Genomic DNA, 17,770 nt, shown 5'->3' on the forward strand with positions numbered 1-17,770 from the left:
TCAGCTGCACAAAAGGAGAGCTGGATAAAGCACTGAGCATGACGAGGGCACCTCCATTTTATTCCAAATATTAAATCTGCTTCTGAGAATCTTGTAAAGATGAAACACTGCTCTTTTTGAATTAGATATTTCTGACTTTAGGAAGGGCTTTAGGACTTTTTTCTCTTGTGCACAAGCAACACATAGCTCTTATCAAAAGTAGCCTTTTTAAAAGTAAAAGCATAATGAAATTAAATTAACTTAAAAGAAATGAGGAACCACAGACCTTGGATTTAAATGATGATGATGGATGAAAAGCTGCATATTTAGTGAATAGAAGATTAAAAATGTTCATGAATGTGACACTGAAAGAATTGAATATAAATGCTGTAATTCATGCAGCATTTATAAACCTGTGTCTTCACTGTTGGAGCATACAAATAAGAACTAGCACTGGTGTTTCAACAACAGATTTGTTATGGAAACTAGGATTTGGCAATGTTATTATGGTATTATAAATCTGAATAAATAAAAAAAGAAAAACTTAACAGTGATTCTTTAAAAGTATTTAAAGATTTTTCAATGTAAACATGTGTAATAATACCTCAAAAGGTCACATAACTTTAGTTTAAATTGTTTATTCATTTTCCCTGTAAATTATTTATCTTATTTTTGTTTTGTTTTCTCTTCTGTTTGTAAAAAAGGGGTTGGTTTTGCTTCAACCTAGACCCTTTCGGTTTCTTTTTCTTCAAGAGAACAATTCACACATCACATATAAGGCTAAAATGACCAAATAAACTTGCTTTGCCTTTTCCATCTTCCATAAGCTGACCTGCCATCACATCTTAATAAAGCTCTGCTCCTTCATGCTGCTGAATCCATTAGGATTCTATAGAGAAGCTCAGTTTGGACTGCAGCACAGGTGCAAGGACTGGGGCAGGGTTTCTATTGGGGGGGAGTGAAGGGAAGTCGGACTCAAAGAAGGTGCAGTGGAGTGCCAGGAGCGAGGCTGGATGACAGCTGAGGGAATGAGGCTTTCTCTGGCTTACCCTCATGGAGATGGGGTCAGCGAAAGCAAGTGGGTGGGTGTGTGTGGGGGGTGAGGGGTGAAGGATTCTATGCAGTTCCTTCGTCACAAGGCCCTGTCATGGTGGTGGGGGCAGGGCTGCACTGCTGGGCCTTGGATACAGATATAGACATGAATTAAGGAGGCCGAATTTGCACTCTTAGCCTTGTGTGAGTAACTGGCATCAGCAGCTGAAAGTTGCTCTAGATCTCTGTCTCCCTGAGCCTTTACGTCACAGCCTTCATCTGTGGTGACGCCCACAGAGCCCCAAATTGAACACAGGTGCTTCAGCCTACTCAACACACACTGTCAGTGACCAGAAATAAACAATGGCTCATTATTAGATCTAAAAGATGCCACTTCCACCACCTGTCCAGCAAAAGCCAGGTCTACTGACAATTTCTCAGTTTCTAATTTCAACTTCACTTCCTTTTTTCACATCCCCAGTATTACTTTTTAGAAACTTACACCTGGAATTACGTATTTGAGTTGTTCACATGTAATTGAAAATACATAAGATCGTATATGGCATGTTTTCATGGCTATTCCATTTATCTATCTATCTATCTATCTATCTATCTATCTATCTATCTATCTATCTATCTATCTATCTATCTATCCTTTTAAAATATTAAATTAACCATCAGTTAACCGATTGAGACTGGTTCAGGTTATTTTTTTATCTTATCAAATATTTTCTGTCATTTATTATTATTTTAAAGCTCAAAGAGACTGTTTTATTCCCAATACTGTGAATATTTTAATGTCAACTGGTCCATGTAATGATTTACTTTGCAGACAAGACCTGTTTAAATGATGTGAGCGGATCTCTGACACATATGTTCATACAAACTTTTCACTCCAAGCTGAACTCATGCAACTTTTCATTGTAGCATTTCCTTATTTCGTTACTTATAACCATTTTGATCAAATGTGAACAAAATGGGAAGCCCTAGTTTTAAGATTGCAGGGAACTCCTGTTTGATTTTCAGCATATAAACTTACACTTGCAGACAGATGAAAATTATTTTCATAAACATCAGTGACAGTTTTACACCTCTTTTTTTCCATCTGTACGTGGATAGTACCTGATAGTAGCAGGATAGTAGTATCTGGATAGCACTCGATTGTACCTGGATAGTAATATGTGGATAGATTCTGCCTGCAGCACCAAATGCATCCTGGCGTCTGTCTCGCCCTATGGAAACACCTGTCCTTCTCCTCTTCAGATCACCTTATCATAACCTAATCACTTCTGCTTCTGTTCTGGTTGATTCTCAGATGATTTGGCCTTCCCACACATCAAACTGTGCGTCATTCCTGTTTGTGGAGCTGAAGTGGGCCCATCTCCACACATGGCGGCGCTTTGGACTGATAGATCACTGATCAGTGAGGCAGCGGCGCGCTGCTGCGACGCCACGCTGTGCTTTATTTCCCATGTGACAATGCGGAAGAATTCCTACCTGTGATAATTATTAATGATAATGATAATTATTAATATGAGAAGGGGATTTAGTTTGGGAGTATGTTCCAGAATATAAATATTTACGTATCAATCACACAGTCACTTGTCATTAATCTTCTTAACCACGTAGCTCAAAAGCAATTATTCTTTTAATTTTATTACTTACAAAACGTAAAAATACTGAGATCTAGACCTCCCACCAAACAGTAGCTGTTTTTACCAATTCTCACTTTATAACGCTTCTTTCTGTGTTGCATTTGAGTTTAAACGTTTAAGGATATCGCACAATAATAGAACGATTTTTTTATTCTTCCTCGTCATCTTCATTGTCTTCGTAGTGTTAAACCATCATCATCACGGTGTTCTGTTCATGGATGTAGTTTGTGCATAGTGTAGCACAACCCTGTGCGTAAAAGTAATGTGTGGTGAAAAGAAGATTTCGTGGCCGCAGGTAACCTTTCACGCGATGTCCAATGTTTTCGTTTTTGATTAGAGCTGCATGGAATGAATAAACACTCGCTGGCCTGCAACCTTATATTCCATGTTTAGATAGAAGCCCCCCCACAAACTCATGCAGCACCCACACCCTCCCATCCGCTATCCAATCCTTACACGGGGACAGGGTTGGCTGGGGTTAAGAGGAAAAATAGCCTCATATATATACGCCCAAACGGTGATTTCTTGCTTCGAGACCCCTCCATTCTGTGCTACACTCCTTGTGTGTCACCCAAACCGGGAATTGTCTGTGCTTCTGGGCCAAAGTAGTTTTACTATCAGTTGAAATGGCACCCAAGAAGGACGCTAAGGCCCCCGCCAAGAAGGCTGAACCTGCACCAGCACCAGCACCAGCACCGGCACCCGAGCCAGCTCCTGCTCCAGCAGCTCCAGCTGTCGACCTGTCCGCCGTCAAGGTACAATGATCGTGAAAGTCACAAACTGCTTTGGGGAGGGAGATGATGGGTGCAGGCTTCTCACTAAGCGTTGGGATTTTTTAACCTAGAGCTGCATGGCAGAGCTAGACTGGCCAGAGTAGTTCATTAAACGGAGAAACTGTTTCTGATTTGTACTTCTTACTTTTAAAGGGTTGCGAGTGTGGGAATAACGGGTGACTTCTGTGACTTCTTTTATAACCAGAGTCATTTTACTTGCAGTAGAAATTCATTGCACATTTATATGAGCACCTGTAAGCAGTTGCACATCTCATTGTGAGATAATATAGGGCAACTTGACGTTTGGAGGACCAGCTGTGCAAAGGAGCAGGGATGATGAGCAGAACCATGGATAGCTCTCCATGATTTAGACCACACCCAGGTCTTTCTGGATTGGACTATCAGAACGGTCGCTCATGTATGATGGCAATGCACAGTGACACCAAATGTGGACATGATAATGTAGCTAAAGATGGAACCATCCACTGATTAGTTGCCATCAAATGAAACCAATTCTGACAAAGAGACAAGTTTAATGGAAGTTTCAGTGTAAATGTTTTGTGAAAATTATGTGGAAAGCATAAGGGCTCTGTTGGTCCCTAATTAAACATGTTTATACTGTTGATGATGTGTAAGATTAAAACCTGTGATTTTATATATGTGATACTTACATGGCTGTTTTGTATTGGTTTGTAGATAGAGTTCAGCGCAGACCAGGTTGACGGTATGTCTCACCTATACAATCACATGACATCTCATACAGTACATACTCTCACCCTTCCTTTACATGTCCCCTAACTTGATGTTTAGTAAATCTGTTTCTATATTAAATTGCTATTCCAAAAGTATGTAAACATAATTTAGCCAACGTAAGTGCTGAAAAAATTAACAATAGCACAATGCCAACCTTCAACAGACCCAGCAACAGGTGTTAAAGTGTTCATGGCAGGTGGTCACCTCAATCATTTTACTGTTTTGACATTCCATGAGAAAATCAAATGCCCAGTGAAATCTGAGAGTGGTTAAATGAGGAAACCAGTCCAATGGGCTGTCTGTTTTAAGTGGGCTTAAAAATGTTAAAAAAAAAATTCTTTTATTTTTAAGTAGCTTGGTTGTTGTAGGAATAAAACCTAAATGGTCCAGAATAATGATGGCATCAGGCAATATGGTGGTCTTTAAAGAAAATTAATGCTTTCCTGTCTGATGGAAATGCAAGTGTTGGCTGTGCAAAAGAAGCATTAAATACAAAGAATAAAGCAGATTAAGCTTCCAGTGCTAAACATTAAATTAAGCAGTCTCATTATTCTAAAATTATCTTCAAATTGTTTTTTGTCTTTTCATCAGTGAACTCAAACCACTAGCTAAAACGTTGAAGGAAGCAGCTCAAAGCAGAAACTAGAGAAGGAAGAATAATGAAATGACAGTGTGGTGTTTGACAGAAAGAAACACCTGTGTGCTGCTGCTTCCTATTGGCCACCGTATGGCCAGACCTGCAGTCTGCTCAGCTGCCTGTTACGCCACCGTCAGCATTCCCTACTTTTACTCAGCTCGCCCACAGAGGGCCCTTGCCTTTAAAAGGAGGGGCTCATATTCTCAGCTATGTTTATCAATTCCAAGGTGGTCTTTTAAAAGAGCCCGTAGGCCTCGCTGTGAGAGAAGGAGACAGCTGAGATTGAAATAGTACAGGGATGACGAAGCTCGGCAGGAGCCTGTCCATTCAGCCAATAATACCTCAACCTTTTGGGATGTCTTGGACTTGTTATGCGTTTCCCTTGTCAGTTTGTAAAGTAACTGCCTCCACCTGCTGGCAGGCCTGCAACAGCAAGGGATGCACTTTGTGAAATGCAGACCACCAAGAAAAATGCAGTTTGCTTACATTGCAAAACCACATAGTACTTTGAATCAAGAAATGTTATGAGTGAATGCATATATTACCTTCTATTATACAATACATATATTCATTTAAAACAGCACTTCCCCTTGACAAAAAGAAAAAAAAATGCAGTTTAGTCATTAGTAACCTGAACACATCCAACACTCATACACACAACTGTGCAAAGTACTTGATACCAGTGAAAGAACTGGACTGTAAAGGGGCTGATATTGTCTTCTATTCCACAGACTACAGGGAGGCTTTTGGTCTGTTCGACAGGGTGGGTGACAACAAGGTGGCTTACAACCAGATCGCTGACATCATGCGCGCTCTGGGACAGAACCCCACCAACAAGGAGGTGACCAAGCTGCTGGGAAACCCCTCCGCTGACGGTAAGTAATGTATTAAATTCCTCTTAAATGCATTATTTAATCGGAAGAAGATTAGCATGGTGTTTAACACACATATATACACAAAACATTTAAAAGTGCAATAAGTTAGTTAGATAAAAAAAAAAATATTTGTAGTTTTATCAGTATAGTATGATGCACCGTTTACCAGCCATTGCAAAAATAAGTTAAATAAATTCTGACCTGCAGAGCTGTAATTCATGGGGTAATTAGTTTGTGGAAATGTTTAGACTAGGTGCAATGATCAGTAATATGCTCTGTTTTTATTAATCACTAAAGTTACTGCTGGGATTTTGACACAGTTAACAACAGAGTCGGACAAAAGAACTTTGGAGTAGGATCACACACCCAGCTGGGATGCTGAAACTTGGAGTGTGTTTCAAAATGTTTGGCTTATAGAGGTCACTTCAGGATTGCCTGTTGTCTATGATAGAGGGTTGCTCTGATTACTATATATTTTCTTTGCTTTTTAACCACACTGCTTGGTAAAGTCATAAAAATCTGCATATTTATGCTTTTAAAAAACACCGAGGATGCCATCCATTTAGGACACTGCTAGGACAGTAGCAAGTTCTTAAAATCCCAAATGGGAATATATGTATTATGCAAAAACAAAACCCCGAATCCATCCAAAATAGCATCTTGCTGTAAAATCTCTCTGCGGTGCATCATGAGCCTGAATGAACAGGTTCATAACGCACCACAGTGAGATCACAGTGTATTTTTCACACAGTGACATCACAGACTATTTTTCTCCACACGCTATACCACAGTTTATGGAAGAATGAAAGGCAGAAAACTAGGTTGATTTTTTTATTTCTTAATATTACCTGTTTATTATCATCTCAGTTTTTGTTTTCATCTTTGAAAGCAAAAAAAAAATGAGTTAACATGTTTAAATTACCTAATAATTTAAAAATAGAGTGTAGCTTATTATCATTTTTCTCTTCTTTCACACAGACATGGCCAACAAGAGAGTAGAGTTCGAGGCCTTCCTGCCCATGCTCCAGACCATCATCAACAGCCCGAACAAGGCAGGATTTGAAGACTATGTTGAGGGTCTGCGTGTCTTCGACAAGGAGGGCAATGGCACAGTGATGGGTGCTGAGCTCCGTATTGTCCTGTCAACACTGGGTGAGCTGTTTTACATGTCTGTTTTTCTTTTTTTTATCACTTGTGTGCTGTTAAAACTGAATACTTCCTACTTCCTTCTCCAGGAGAGAAGATGAATGAAGCTGAGATTGATGCTCTCATGGCAGGGCAGGAGGATGAGAACGGCTGTGTCAACTATGAGGGTGAGCCTCAAATTATAATAATTACAATAATTATATGAAATAAAACATGAAGCAACACCCGATCAATTTTATACATCAAGATTGCTTTTTCTAAATTCATATGTAAAAACAATATATTGTTTTTAATAACCAAGTTTGCTACATCTTATGATATTTTTTACATTTTCACACACTGAGAACACGGAGTCACTCTTCATTTTTTTAATTCTAAGTTATCAGTTTCAACTTCACATAGCTATTCTCATCTAATCATAGATGATAGTATCGAAAAAAAAATAGTTGGATGTAGTCTCTGTTCAGTATTTTTCTTCTTGAAACCAGGAGCTGGAAATGATCTAATAAGTCAGCCCCACTCAGCCGCATCCCATTTTTCACTTTCTATTACTCTGAGTAGGCAAGTAGGGTAATTGTTTACTCAAATAATATTATAAATTAAGCCATATGTACAATTAAGGATTTAAATTCTAAACTCTTGAAACTTTCATTAGTCATAAATGAAAAGAGAAATCATTTTTCCGTAGATTTGGATGCAACCTTTCTTTATTTATAAGGTTAGATGTCGCCCTCTGCTGGTGATTAGATAGAATACAGGTTGAAGGTACTTCGAGATGAGCTCCATGTTTTTGACAGGAGACTGTACTTTTTTAAAAAAAATCCAGTTTCTGATTCTAATAAAATATTTCTAAGGTGGATTAATTAGATAAACAATGTTAAATTGTGTTGTATTGAATATTATTGCAGTTTCATACCTTGTTAAATTTAACTATCATTTGTTGGATCATTTATGAGCCTCCCCCACTCATTCATTCCTCCTCTGTTCTGCTCTTTCTGTCTGCTGCACCGATCTTCACCTTCAGCCTTTGTCAAGCACATCATGTCTGTGTAAGGACCCTGCCACTGCGGTGGTGAACATCGAATAAGTGCAGACCCCATGGTGTCGAGACATCCACTCACTGTTTCCTGCACCATCTGTGGAAGCAGGGGGAACAAAGGACTATGAGATGTCATTTCCTGAATCCTTCTTTTGTTTTATCCTACACTTTTTTTTCCTCTCTTTTGTCCAAGTGGTGCTTTTATTCCTCCCCCCCTTTCTCTTTTCCTCCTCCTGCTTTTCGGGAAGCTGTTACGATTTCCCATGAGGTGCTCCTTTCCTCATTTTCATCAAAGTCCCCACCCCCCAGTCTCATTGGGTTTTTTACTGTCACAGAGGAACAGTGATGGAGGGGGGAGGTGGATTAATGATGACCGTCCCCTCCCACTTACTGTTTGGCTGGCTAAGTGACTGGTTTGGCTTGGACAGGCCATCAAAATGAATCCACCACTAACCCCACCCATCCCTGAGTCTTAACTTATTGTATCCTCTGCCATCTCACAATAAACTTTTCACACTCCCATTTTATTCCCCAGTTTTTGACTCTGTTTTATACAACCATGTGTGCAATTCATTTACTCAGACTTATGTTTAAAGGACAGCTTGTCATTTTGGAAAATGCACAGGGATTGACCTGAGTCTAACATCTGTATGTCAAATATGAAGCTAGAACTAGATGTTAATTAGTTTAACCAAAAACATAACTTGTATTGTCACATTGTTTTTGTTAAGGTTAAACAAAAAAGATCCAACTTGAGTTTTTGAACTGCTTGAGAGCAGATTGTTTTTCTTTTAACAGAATTATGTTTTGTAATCTTTATGATGAGCTAATCTAACAAATTACTGAGTTGAGCTGCATATTTGTACACACAAGTATACTTATACTTGTATATCTGCACAAGAGGAACATTGCAATTTCCCTCTGGGATAAATTGAGTATTTTTAATTTAATTTTCATATTATTTAATATTTACAGTTTAGCTAATCTTTAAATATATGAGCATAAATATGTGTATTTTCATTTAATTTAATGTCAATCTGTTTCCTTGTCTGATTATCTGAAAACAAGACAAAAAGAAGTCAAGTCATACATTTTTGTTTTTTTGTATTTATTGTCATTAATTATTGTATTTGGTGTCATATCAACAAGAGAAAAACTGCATACATCTACTTGACCTTTTTAAATACATTTACAGTCGCTGTAGGGTGGAGCAGGGGGCAGGGGAAGAGGCACACGAAGATGGGGAATGCGGAAAAAACACAGAAGCAAACAAACAGGTGCAGTTAGGGGCAGTAAGTAGGGAGAAGGCAGGTTATACCACAAACGGTGTCTGAAAAAGAAACTAGATCACCCAAACACTTTGTCCTAACAGATATAGCAGAAGCTGGCTGATCTCTCTGAGTCAGCCTACTTTTTTCTTCATTAAGTGTCATTTTAGTTTTTCAAACTTTTTTTTTTGTTTGTTTTTTGTTTTTTTTTCTATCCAACTTCTTCATCCCCAAACATTGCAACAAAACATCCAGATACGGTAGCATCCTCTTGTAAAACGGCACAGGATCTGCACCAAATGTACACACACACACACGCACACACACACACAGACAGATTTTGGAGTAGCGGCTTCTTCTGCTAAGTATCAGGGTGCAAGTTGTAGCATCAGCATCTTCTCCTGTGGCTCAGACAACAGTCAGTCCTGGTGAGTGCAACGTCAAGCCTGCATATATGGAGATATGTTTGTACTGTTCATCCGTGTTTGTCCACAGCTGTAGAGACAAGGTACCTTCAGAGGACGGAGGTTTGTGGAATGAGCTCCAGTGTTTGATATTTTTCTGATGTATGAACAGGCTAGAACTGCTGAACAAATAGGAGCGATGCCCATCAACAGGACTGAGATTCATTCCACAGCAACACCAAATCAGCTTTCTGACATTGTCACCAAGCATTACACTGTGAAGAACTATTAACTACAAAACATGAACTTGTTTAATCTTTATCCAATAAATGAGGAAATAACTTACTAAAATCCAGTTCTTTTAAATACAAAATAGCCTCTTTTGATATTTGAATCCATACATGCTTGTCATAACATGACCTGGTTCTTGCATAAATGCAATTTTAGTTATATTTTATAGCCATATTGCCACTTCCTTTTAAAATGTTTTGAGGACATGAAGATGGCAAAAACTTGTATTTTATACATGTTTATATATATTTGTTGAATATATTATATATTGGATGACAGTGATGACTTGCAATAAGGGTGCTTGTTTTGTTGGGGGACCCGGCGTCCATGCACATTAACTGAGCAAGAACAATACGTGCAGCATGGTGTACTGGTCACATTATTGTTATTTAAAGTAGAAAAAAGGTTGTAGCTTCTTTAAAACATTGATCCAAGATCAGTGAAGCCAATGTGAAGCAGTTTTCCGACTTAATCTAGTACCATTACTTATTTTACTCTATGCAACATCATTCAAAGGAGGAGATCCACTAAATAAATTAGAAAAAGCGTGTTTGGGATTAAAAGATACAGCGAACAGAATAAAGAGGAACAAATTACAGTAGCTCCTAACTCGAGTCTCTACTTAGAGTTGAGTGATGTTGAAAGATCTTGAAAGAAAGCAGTTTAGAGGCTGTGGTTTAGCTGAGCAGTAGTGATAATCACTCTGCCTCAGGGTGGCAGGAGAGGGCAGAAAAGTTTAAAAGGCTGAGGATGAGGACGTCTTGGGGTGAAGAGGGGCAATCCACAGATCCAGTGTTCACAAACCCTGCTTGGCCAGAGCTGCAGTGACATCCTCAGCCAAGGTCGCTAACTGTGGTGACTCCATCATGTTAAGACTGCCGGAGGATGATAGGTGGCTTTCCCGGTGGCGGTGAGGTGACACAGACCCGGACAGACCAGGCGACTGGACAATGATCTCCGCTCCGTGGTCCACCCTGGCCTTCGCGTGGTCTCGAAATGTCAACCTATGGCTCTCAATCTGTTTGAAGAAAGTGGTGCAATGTGAGGCTCAAATGGTGATGGCAAATTATAATAATAAATAAGATCACATCCAGGAGTTTGTGACCACTCTGACCAACCAACTTATATTATAACTATAAGTAATATTCTCCCAGGTAAAGTTTTCAGTTTTAAAAAAAACAAAAAAAAAAGAAAAAACAAAACAAAACAAAAAAAAAACCCTTTGAGATGATGATTATTTGTACCTTTATTGACACGTAGGGTAAAATCTGATGTTCTCCTCTAAGATGGATTAGGAGCATGACGCTGACACTCACCATGACATGGCCTCCACCAGGAATGTGATGAGCATTATCCAGGGAACCCACCTTGGCTTGGGCTTTGTCTTTGAAGTCCAACTTCACACTCTCTATACGCACATTGCCACCCCCTGGGAAGAAGCAGAAGAGTATAAAAACTGTCCAGCCAGAGTTAAGTTTTTAAAATTCAGAAAAATCTCAAACAGTATATATCACCAAATAGCTACCAAAGACTCCCAAAAGGGGTGCCAACCAGTCAGAGGTTATTGAGGAGTTTATGAAGATGGAAAGTTTACATTTTGAAAAGAGTGATTCGTGTGGCTGCTGTTAATAATACATTTTCTCCTATCTTAATAAATATGAACATCCAAAAAGCTCATACAGTAAATATGAAAGAATATCACCAGCAGGTGGAGCTGCACCAACATAAACCCTAAAGTCATCTGGATGATATTAAAATAAAAAAAATAAAAAAAATACACTCATTGAGATTAGACTTAATTACACAGTTTTTGATTTGACTTCAACAGTCAGTCATAACCAAAATACAGTGGAAGTGTGTGGATTTCATTATGAACTGATCATTGTAAGATAATAAAAAAGCTCCAAGGATGCACTTTCAGAAACTGTGTACCCACTCAGTGTAGCCATTACATCAACTTAGAGAGCAAAGCAATGGATCCATTTTAATACGACTCAGGTCATGGATTTATATGAAAAAACAGACAACTGAACATATGACTTTTAGCAGGTTTAATCAAACCTGGTCCAACAATATCATGTTCTACACCCACACACACACACACACACACACACACACACACACACACACACACACACACACACACAATCAACACAGAAAGACACAAAATGGTGCAATGTTGCCTCCAGCTGACCACCTGTGGACAGATCTATTGAGCTGTCAGTCCAAATGCAGCTCACGGTTCGATTCCACTGCTGTTGTTCTTTCAGCTCTCCAGGATACTGAAGAGCATATGAGCTGGATGTGAGTGACTGATTAAAATTACAAAAATATCTATTATAAATGTACACTTTGTCAACATCAGCACAAAGTTTCTAGTTTAGTCCTTATCAATGACCTAAAGATTTCTGCAGGAGAGTTTGTTCATATATAATTCATGATCTGATATATCAAACAGTTTATTCCTACAGATATAGCAAAAACCGCCTCTTTTCTAGCTATTCACTGTATTTATTTAGTTATTTTAATTTACCGAGTGATATGAATAGATATCATGAATCCTGTTGGTAAAAAAATCTTTGAATTTTTTATGTGCTAATTAAACAAAACAAGAGTTTTAATGGGGTTTTATCCATTTTGTAGAAATCGATACTGGAAAGATTTGCAAATTAACCCAATCCAAGATGCTCCATATCTAGGTTTTCCTGCCTTTCCTTGCTTGCTTGTTGGAGCAGACTTCTTCAAATAGCAAGCTAAGTTTGATGCTTTAAATAGCCTCACATGTACTCACACCTTGTGACTGTCCAGTGCAAGCAGAGTCTGATCTCAGAAACCCATTAAATATAGATACAACCTTGCCAATGTGCAGCAGTGCAGCAGGACATCCCCTGGATGATGTCAAACTGGAAAGGTAGAGGACTGAACCAGCAGCCCCCCCTCACATGAATTCTTTTTCTTCCTCTGCTATCCCAAGTAAAGCCTCCTTGTAAAGCGCTCCCTACCTGGCCGATGATGGATGTTGTCTAGAGAACCGCACTTGGAAGTCACATGGCTCAAGTCAATTTTCTTGTTCTGTATTTGCACCTGAAAAGAAGCAAAGTTGTGAAAGAAAGAGGTCAGAGCTCACTGTTCCAGTACAAAGTTCCAAGTAAAGTCAAACTTTGCTCTGATAAAGTAACACATTTGTTTCCTCTTGTCAGATCTGAACTGTAACTGTAGGTTTTGTTTGAAGAAAATGATTGGTATCTTCTGGGAATGAAAGGTTGCAATTTTCCACAACCTTACACATAATTACACATAATTATCTGAAAACCAGTAACTGTTACATCACAGACCTTGTGTTCTGCTTTAAAAAGAAATGCAAACTGTAACTACTCTACATCTATAAAATGTTTTGGGTACATAAAAAAATGTCTAATACACTGTGACTAGAAGAAGTGTAAGCCAGTAAAACAGGAATAATAAAATACTCAATTAGAAGGGGCTCTACAAAGAGAGAGGGCAGGAATATTGAGAAATGTGAAACATCCAGTAGTTCTGAAAAGAAATTCGCAAGGAAACTATGTAAAGAGTGAAGCTATGAGACAGCAGACAGAGAGAAGCAATAAAGTTTTAGACAGGGCACAATGAATGAGAAGAAAAATCACACCACAACCCAACATGAATCACTGGAACATGCCTAAGGTTAAAGTCTTGTACTATTATCTCTTCCTCATCATATTCTTCTAGAGCTTCTTTGTGATAAACATGTCAGGAAAAGTGAGACAATGGTGAGCAATGGCAAGGTTGTTGCTGATGGAACAAGACACATGCTTAACACACACATGATTTTTAAAGCAAGACATGCCTTTTATGTCAGTGTTGGTGAACACCGGGCTGCAGTTTGGCAAATCCCTCCAGCAATCATGTTGTTAATAACACTGTTGTTGGTGCCTTTCATCCTTATGGTTAGGTTTAAATTTATTTACTTTGCTTTCATTTTGAATGTTAAAAATATAATCTATCTATCTATCTATCTATCTATCTATCTATCTATCTATCTATCTATCTATCTATCTATCTATCTATCTATCTATCTATCTATCTATCTATCTATCTATCTATCTATCTATCTATCTATCTATTATTATTATTATTATGGGTTAGGGTTAGCAAGATGTCTGACAAACGAAACATTATTTTGTTTGTTTTGTTTTACTTTGACTTTGTAAAAATCACCCCTTGTTTCTTGTTTCTGTTTCTATATTCAAACACAGCTGTTGGCTGGGCAACCTGGTATTTTCAGATTCAAAATTTTAGCCTTATCAAATAAAACAAAGAGGTCTGGTGTAAATAGTCTAAGAGAAGTGCTATAAAGTCGAGAGACAACTTTCAATAGTCTCATTTTAATTAGGCTTATGTAATGGTGCATTGACGATGCGCATAACTGGAGTCAGAAACTGCAGATGGAGCCCACACTGTACCTGCTGTCTTCTGATAGCTGCAATTAGACTTAATCAAGTGTTTCATGCAGTGTGTTAGCAGTGAGGATAAAATATGCTTGCAAGAGTTTTACGAGAAAAAAAAAAAAAAATTCAGTATAATTATTTTTTTATGCACTGAAATACTTTTAGCTTTAGGTTAAAGTATAACACAAGCACACTACTTTTTTTTCTTCTTTTTTCTTTAAAATCTGGTTTCTTGAAGCAATTAAGAGTGTGTTTCCAGTATCAAAGGTAAATGTTATCTGTAATGAGCCTGTTTTGTTTTAAAAAGCTGCTCACCTGCTCTGATGTTACTGGGGGTATATACTATGCAAAAAGTACTTATATTGATTCCAAAACTACCGTGCACTGCTTGACTACCAGTGATACCTCATGCGCCTTTTCTACAATGGAAAGTCTAGTCACCACAGAGGCAGAGTAGCTATTTTTGCATGAGAAGGAATTGCACAAAAGGATGCCGTTTTCAAGTGCTGGAGGAGAAAGACATGTCAGCCTTTTGTATAAAAGTTTGATAGACACAACCACTACAGTAGAATGGCATGTTAATGAAGAGTATGACTGACTTAACAATAAACTGGAAAACTGTAGCGCAAATAGAAAAGGAAGAGAAAAGCACTAAACAACACAATACATAAATAGTACTGAAGACAACAGAGACAATGTGCTTGCAGGACAAGACTCACGTTTCCACCTCCTGCTGAGTAGCCTCGCCTGTCCAAGGAACCACACCTAGACTGAACATGGCTATAGTCCAGTTTAACACTGGGGATGAGAACCTGCAGGAGCGGAGGTGAGCAATGAGGTGTGACAAGGCTTGAGCTTTCTGACAAGTTTCCTAAACAATTTGCATCGTCCAGCTGTTTGAATATTTAATTCTGGAAATGAGAGCGACTTTGGCTCTGTAGCTTACAATATCCCTACATATACTGGAGTTTTAGCTTTAAGACTGCATCAGAATAGCTAAATGTAAAGAATGACTCTTCAGAGTATTGCCTTAACTCTGCAAATCCTGGGAATATATAATCTTAAAATTAGACTACAGACATTTTGTCACTTAATTTCTTGTGCAAATAGCTCAGCTATCTGATCAAAACACCAACCAGCTGAAGTGCCTGACGTATCTATAAAGACATGAAGTGACAAGTAGTGAGAGGTATTAGTGCCATCTTTGCTTAAATTATTTTGTTTCACATGTATTCTATGTCCATTTTCCATTTATGACACATTTAGGGAACTCTTGTCATCATACAGTGTGACAACAGGAGGCAACTCCTCCAGAAAAACCTCAAAATACAAGCATATGCAAATAGGCAGTTCAGACTTGAGAGCATAAGTTGAGGGTGTGAGGATGATGAAATATGTGATTGTGCTGAGATGAAAAATGACTCGATAGCTGCAGGGAGAAAAAGCAGGAGTGAGATGCAGACACAGCAGTTGGTACCATACAATAACAGTTAAATTATATAGATATCATCTAGCAGCACAGTAAAAGCAATGGAAACTACACCACAGAGCAAAAAGATGCATCATAGTACAAACATGTCCCACAGCAGGACAGAAGAAGACAGGAGGGAGCAACAAGTATGTAAACCTTGACCTGATCTTTTTTTTTTCTTTTTGACCAATACAGTGGTTTTAAATACAAGGCAATTCAATAATATACTAAATATTAAAGCAGTATCTGAAAACAACCCACAGTGTTAGAATAAAGTTAGAAATAAGACTTTTTGTTGAAAGAATCTCTGTCTATGTTGGGTTTGTGCCCGTTATTAACTTTTCTTGACTTTTCCTGTAGCAGAGAAGATTAAAATTTGTTTTATAGATGCATTGAAAATGTTGAAGAAATACAAGGTGGAATTGAAAGTTGTGGAAGTGCAGTGCCCAGACAGTCTGTGGCGTGCAATGCAACCCTTTGCATTAAAAGCAAGCGTGTGGAAGCACTTCGGCTTCTAAGGGTGCATCCTCACCAGCCCTACCGGTTCCAGTCCTAGTTTGTTCGGGAGGTGTGAATGCGCAACCAAACTCTGATGCAGATCAAAGAAGCTAACTTTGGTCTGCCTACAAACACACATGTAGGTCTCAGGTCACCTAAAGTTAATTAAATGCAGGGAACGGACCAAAATAAAAGCCATTGTGGATCAAATGCATGGTACTGCAACCAAAACATATGTGCATGTAGGATGACAGGTGGCTCTAACTGGGAGAAATGGCTCATGGAAGAATGCAGTCAAAGTTCTGATAGATATCTGGTCAACCCAAGACCACTAGAATCTGTTGCAGCTCCATGTTCTGCTCTTATATGGCAGAAACAGAAGTTGTCCTACATTAACCAATAGATGAGTGAGTTTTCTTCTTTTCTTGTCTCAACAAATATGAGAAACAATATTATATGTCTAAGATGCATCAATAATTGCTGCTTCTGTAGAGTTAACCTGCCAGTGAATAGTGCATATAAAGATGGGCCCTCGTGATGTTTGCTATGCTCCTTTAGTATGGGATGAAAACACTGCCATAATCTGAAACTGAAAGAAAACATTTTGAAACCTTGAAAGTCAGTGTTTGAAAATTTAAAACCTGAAATAAAGTTTTGCAAGTCAGAAAATTAGTTTAGAAACCTTAAATAGTATTTTGAAAATCTAAAAAAAAATTTGAGTCCCTGCAAACATAATTTTGTACTTGAATTTTTATTTTTAATAAGTGCAACATGCATATTACAGAGTTTCAGCCTCACATTTTCAGAGATTCAAACCTCTTGCTGCAACCTTGCTGTTTTCAAGTATACGTTTTCAGATTTTCAAATATGGCATTGTTTTCCCACCACATTAGTTTGCAAAAAAGTTTTGAAACCTTGTAATATGAGATCTGAAAACTGCTGTGTGCATCTTCGCAAAAAAGTTTTGAAACCTTGAAACATGAGTTTTGAAATGCTAAAATCTTCTCCAAACATCATTTTGTAAGGAATTTTAAATTCTTAATTAATGTAAATTTTACTTCTGGGCGGATGGACTTTTGCTGCGCGGTGGTGTGGTGGTTAGCACCGCAGCCTCACAGCAAGGTCGCCGGTTCGAATCTCGGCTGGGAGGAGGTTCGAACCTTGAGGGCGGTGGCCTTTCTGTGTGGAGTTTGCATGTTCTCCCCGTGTATGCGTGGGTTCTTTCTGGGTACTCCGGCTGTCTCCCACCGTCCAAAGACATGCGTGTTAGGTTAATTGATGACTCTAAATTCTCCCTAGGAGTGAGTGTGTGTGTGAATGGTTGATTGTCCCCTATGTGTTGGCCCTGCGATGGACTGGTGACCTGTCCAGGGTGTACCCTGCCTCCCACCTGTTAATGCTGGGATAGGCTCCAGCTCACCCGTGACCCTTAATGGACTAAGCGGTTCAGAAAATGAATGAATGAATGGACTTTTGCGCTCGTAACTTTGCAACATCGGCT

At 38.6% G+C, this 17,770-nt stretch overlaps 2 protein-coding genes across 2 annotated transcripts in view; one reads left to right on the forward strand and one right to left on the reverse strand.

The window, feature by feature from the left end:
- Positions 1-3,184: 3,184 nt before the first annotated feature.
- Positions 3,185-8,984, forward strand: myl1 (myosin, light chain 1, alkali; skeletal, fast). The gene is made up of 6 exons (XM_042001369.1): positions 3,185-3,421; positions 4,136-4,163; positions 5,561-5,704; positions 6,683-6,856; positions 6,940-7,017; positions 7,875-8,984. Exons 1-6 carry the CDS (start codon positions 3,293-3,295, stop codon positions 7,901-7,903), a joined length of 582 nt encoding a protein of 193 aa, XP_041857303.1. The 5' UTR covers positions 3,185-3,292; the 3' UTR covers positions 7,904-8,984.
- A 4-nt stretch (positions 8,985-8,988) lies between these two features.
- The window catches only part of map2 (microtubule-associated protein 2), a 72,576-nt gene continuing 63,794 nt past the window's right edge, over positions 8,989-17,770 (reverse strand). The window contains exons 17-20 of the mRNA XM_042000944.1: positions 15,020-15,112; positions 12,855-12,936; positions 11,169-11,281; positions 8,989-10,870 (exon numbers count right to left, since the gene is read on the reverse strand). Coding sequence (XP_041856878.1) covers positions 10,649-10,870; positions 11,169-11,281; positions 12,855-12,936; positions 15,020-15,112 — 510 coding nt within the window. The 3' untranslated portion in view covers positions 8,989-10,648. The remainder of the gene's footprint in view (positions 10,871-11,168; positions 11,282-12,854; positions 12,937-15,019; positions 15,113-17,770) is intronic.

The sequence above is a fragment of the Melanotaenia boesemani genome, chromosome 12 (genome assembly GCF_017639745.1).
Source record: "Melanotaenia boesemani isolate fMelBoe1 chromosome 12, fMelBoe1.pri, whole genome shotgun sequence".
In the NCBI taxonomy this organism is placed as follows: domain Eukaryota; kingdom Metazoa; phylum Chordata; class Actinopteri; order Atheriniformes; family Melanotaeniidae; genus Melanotaenia; species Melanotaenia boesemani.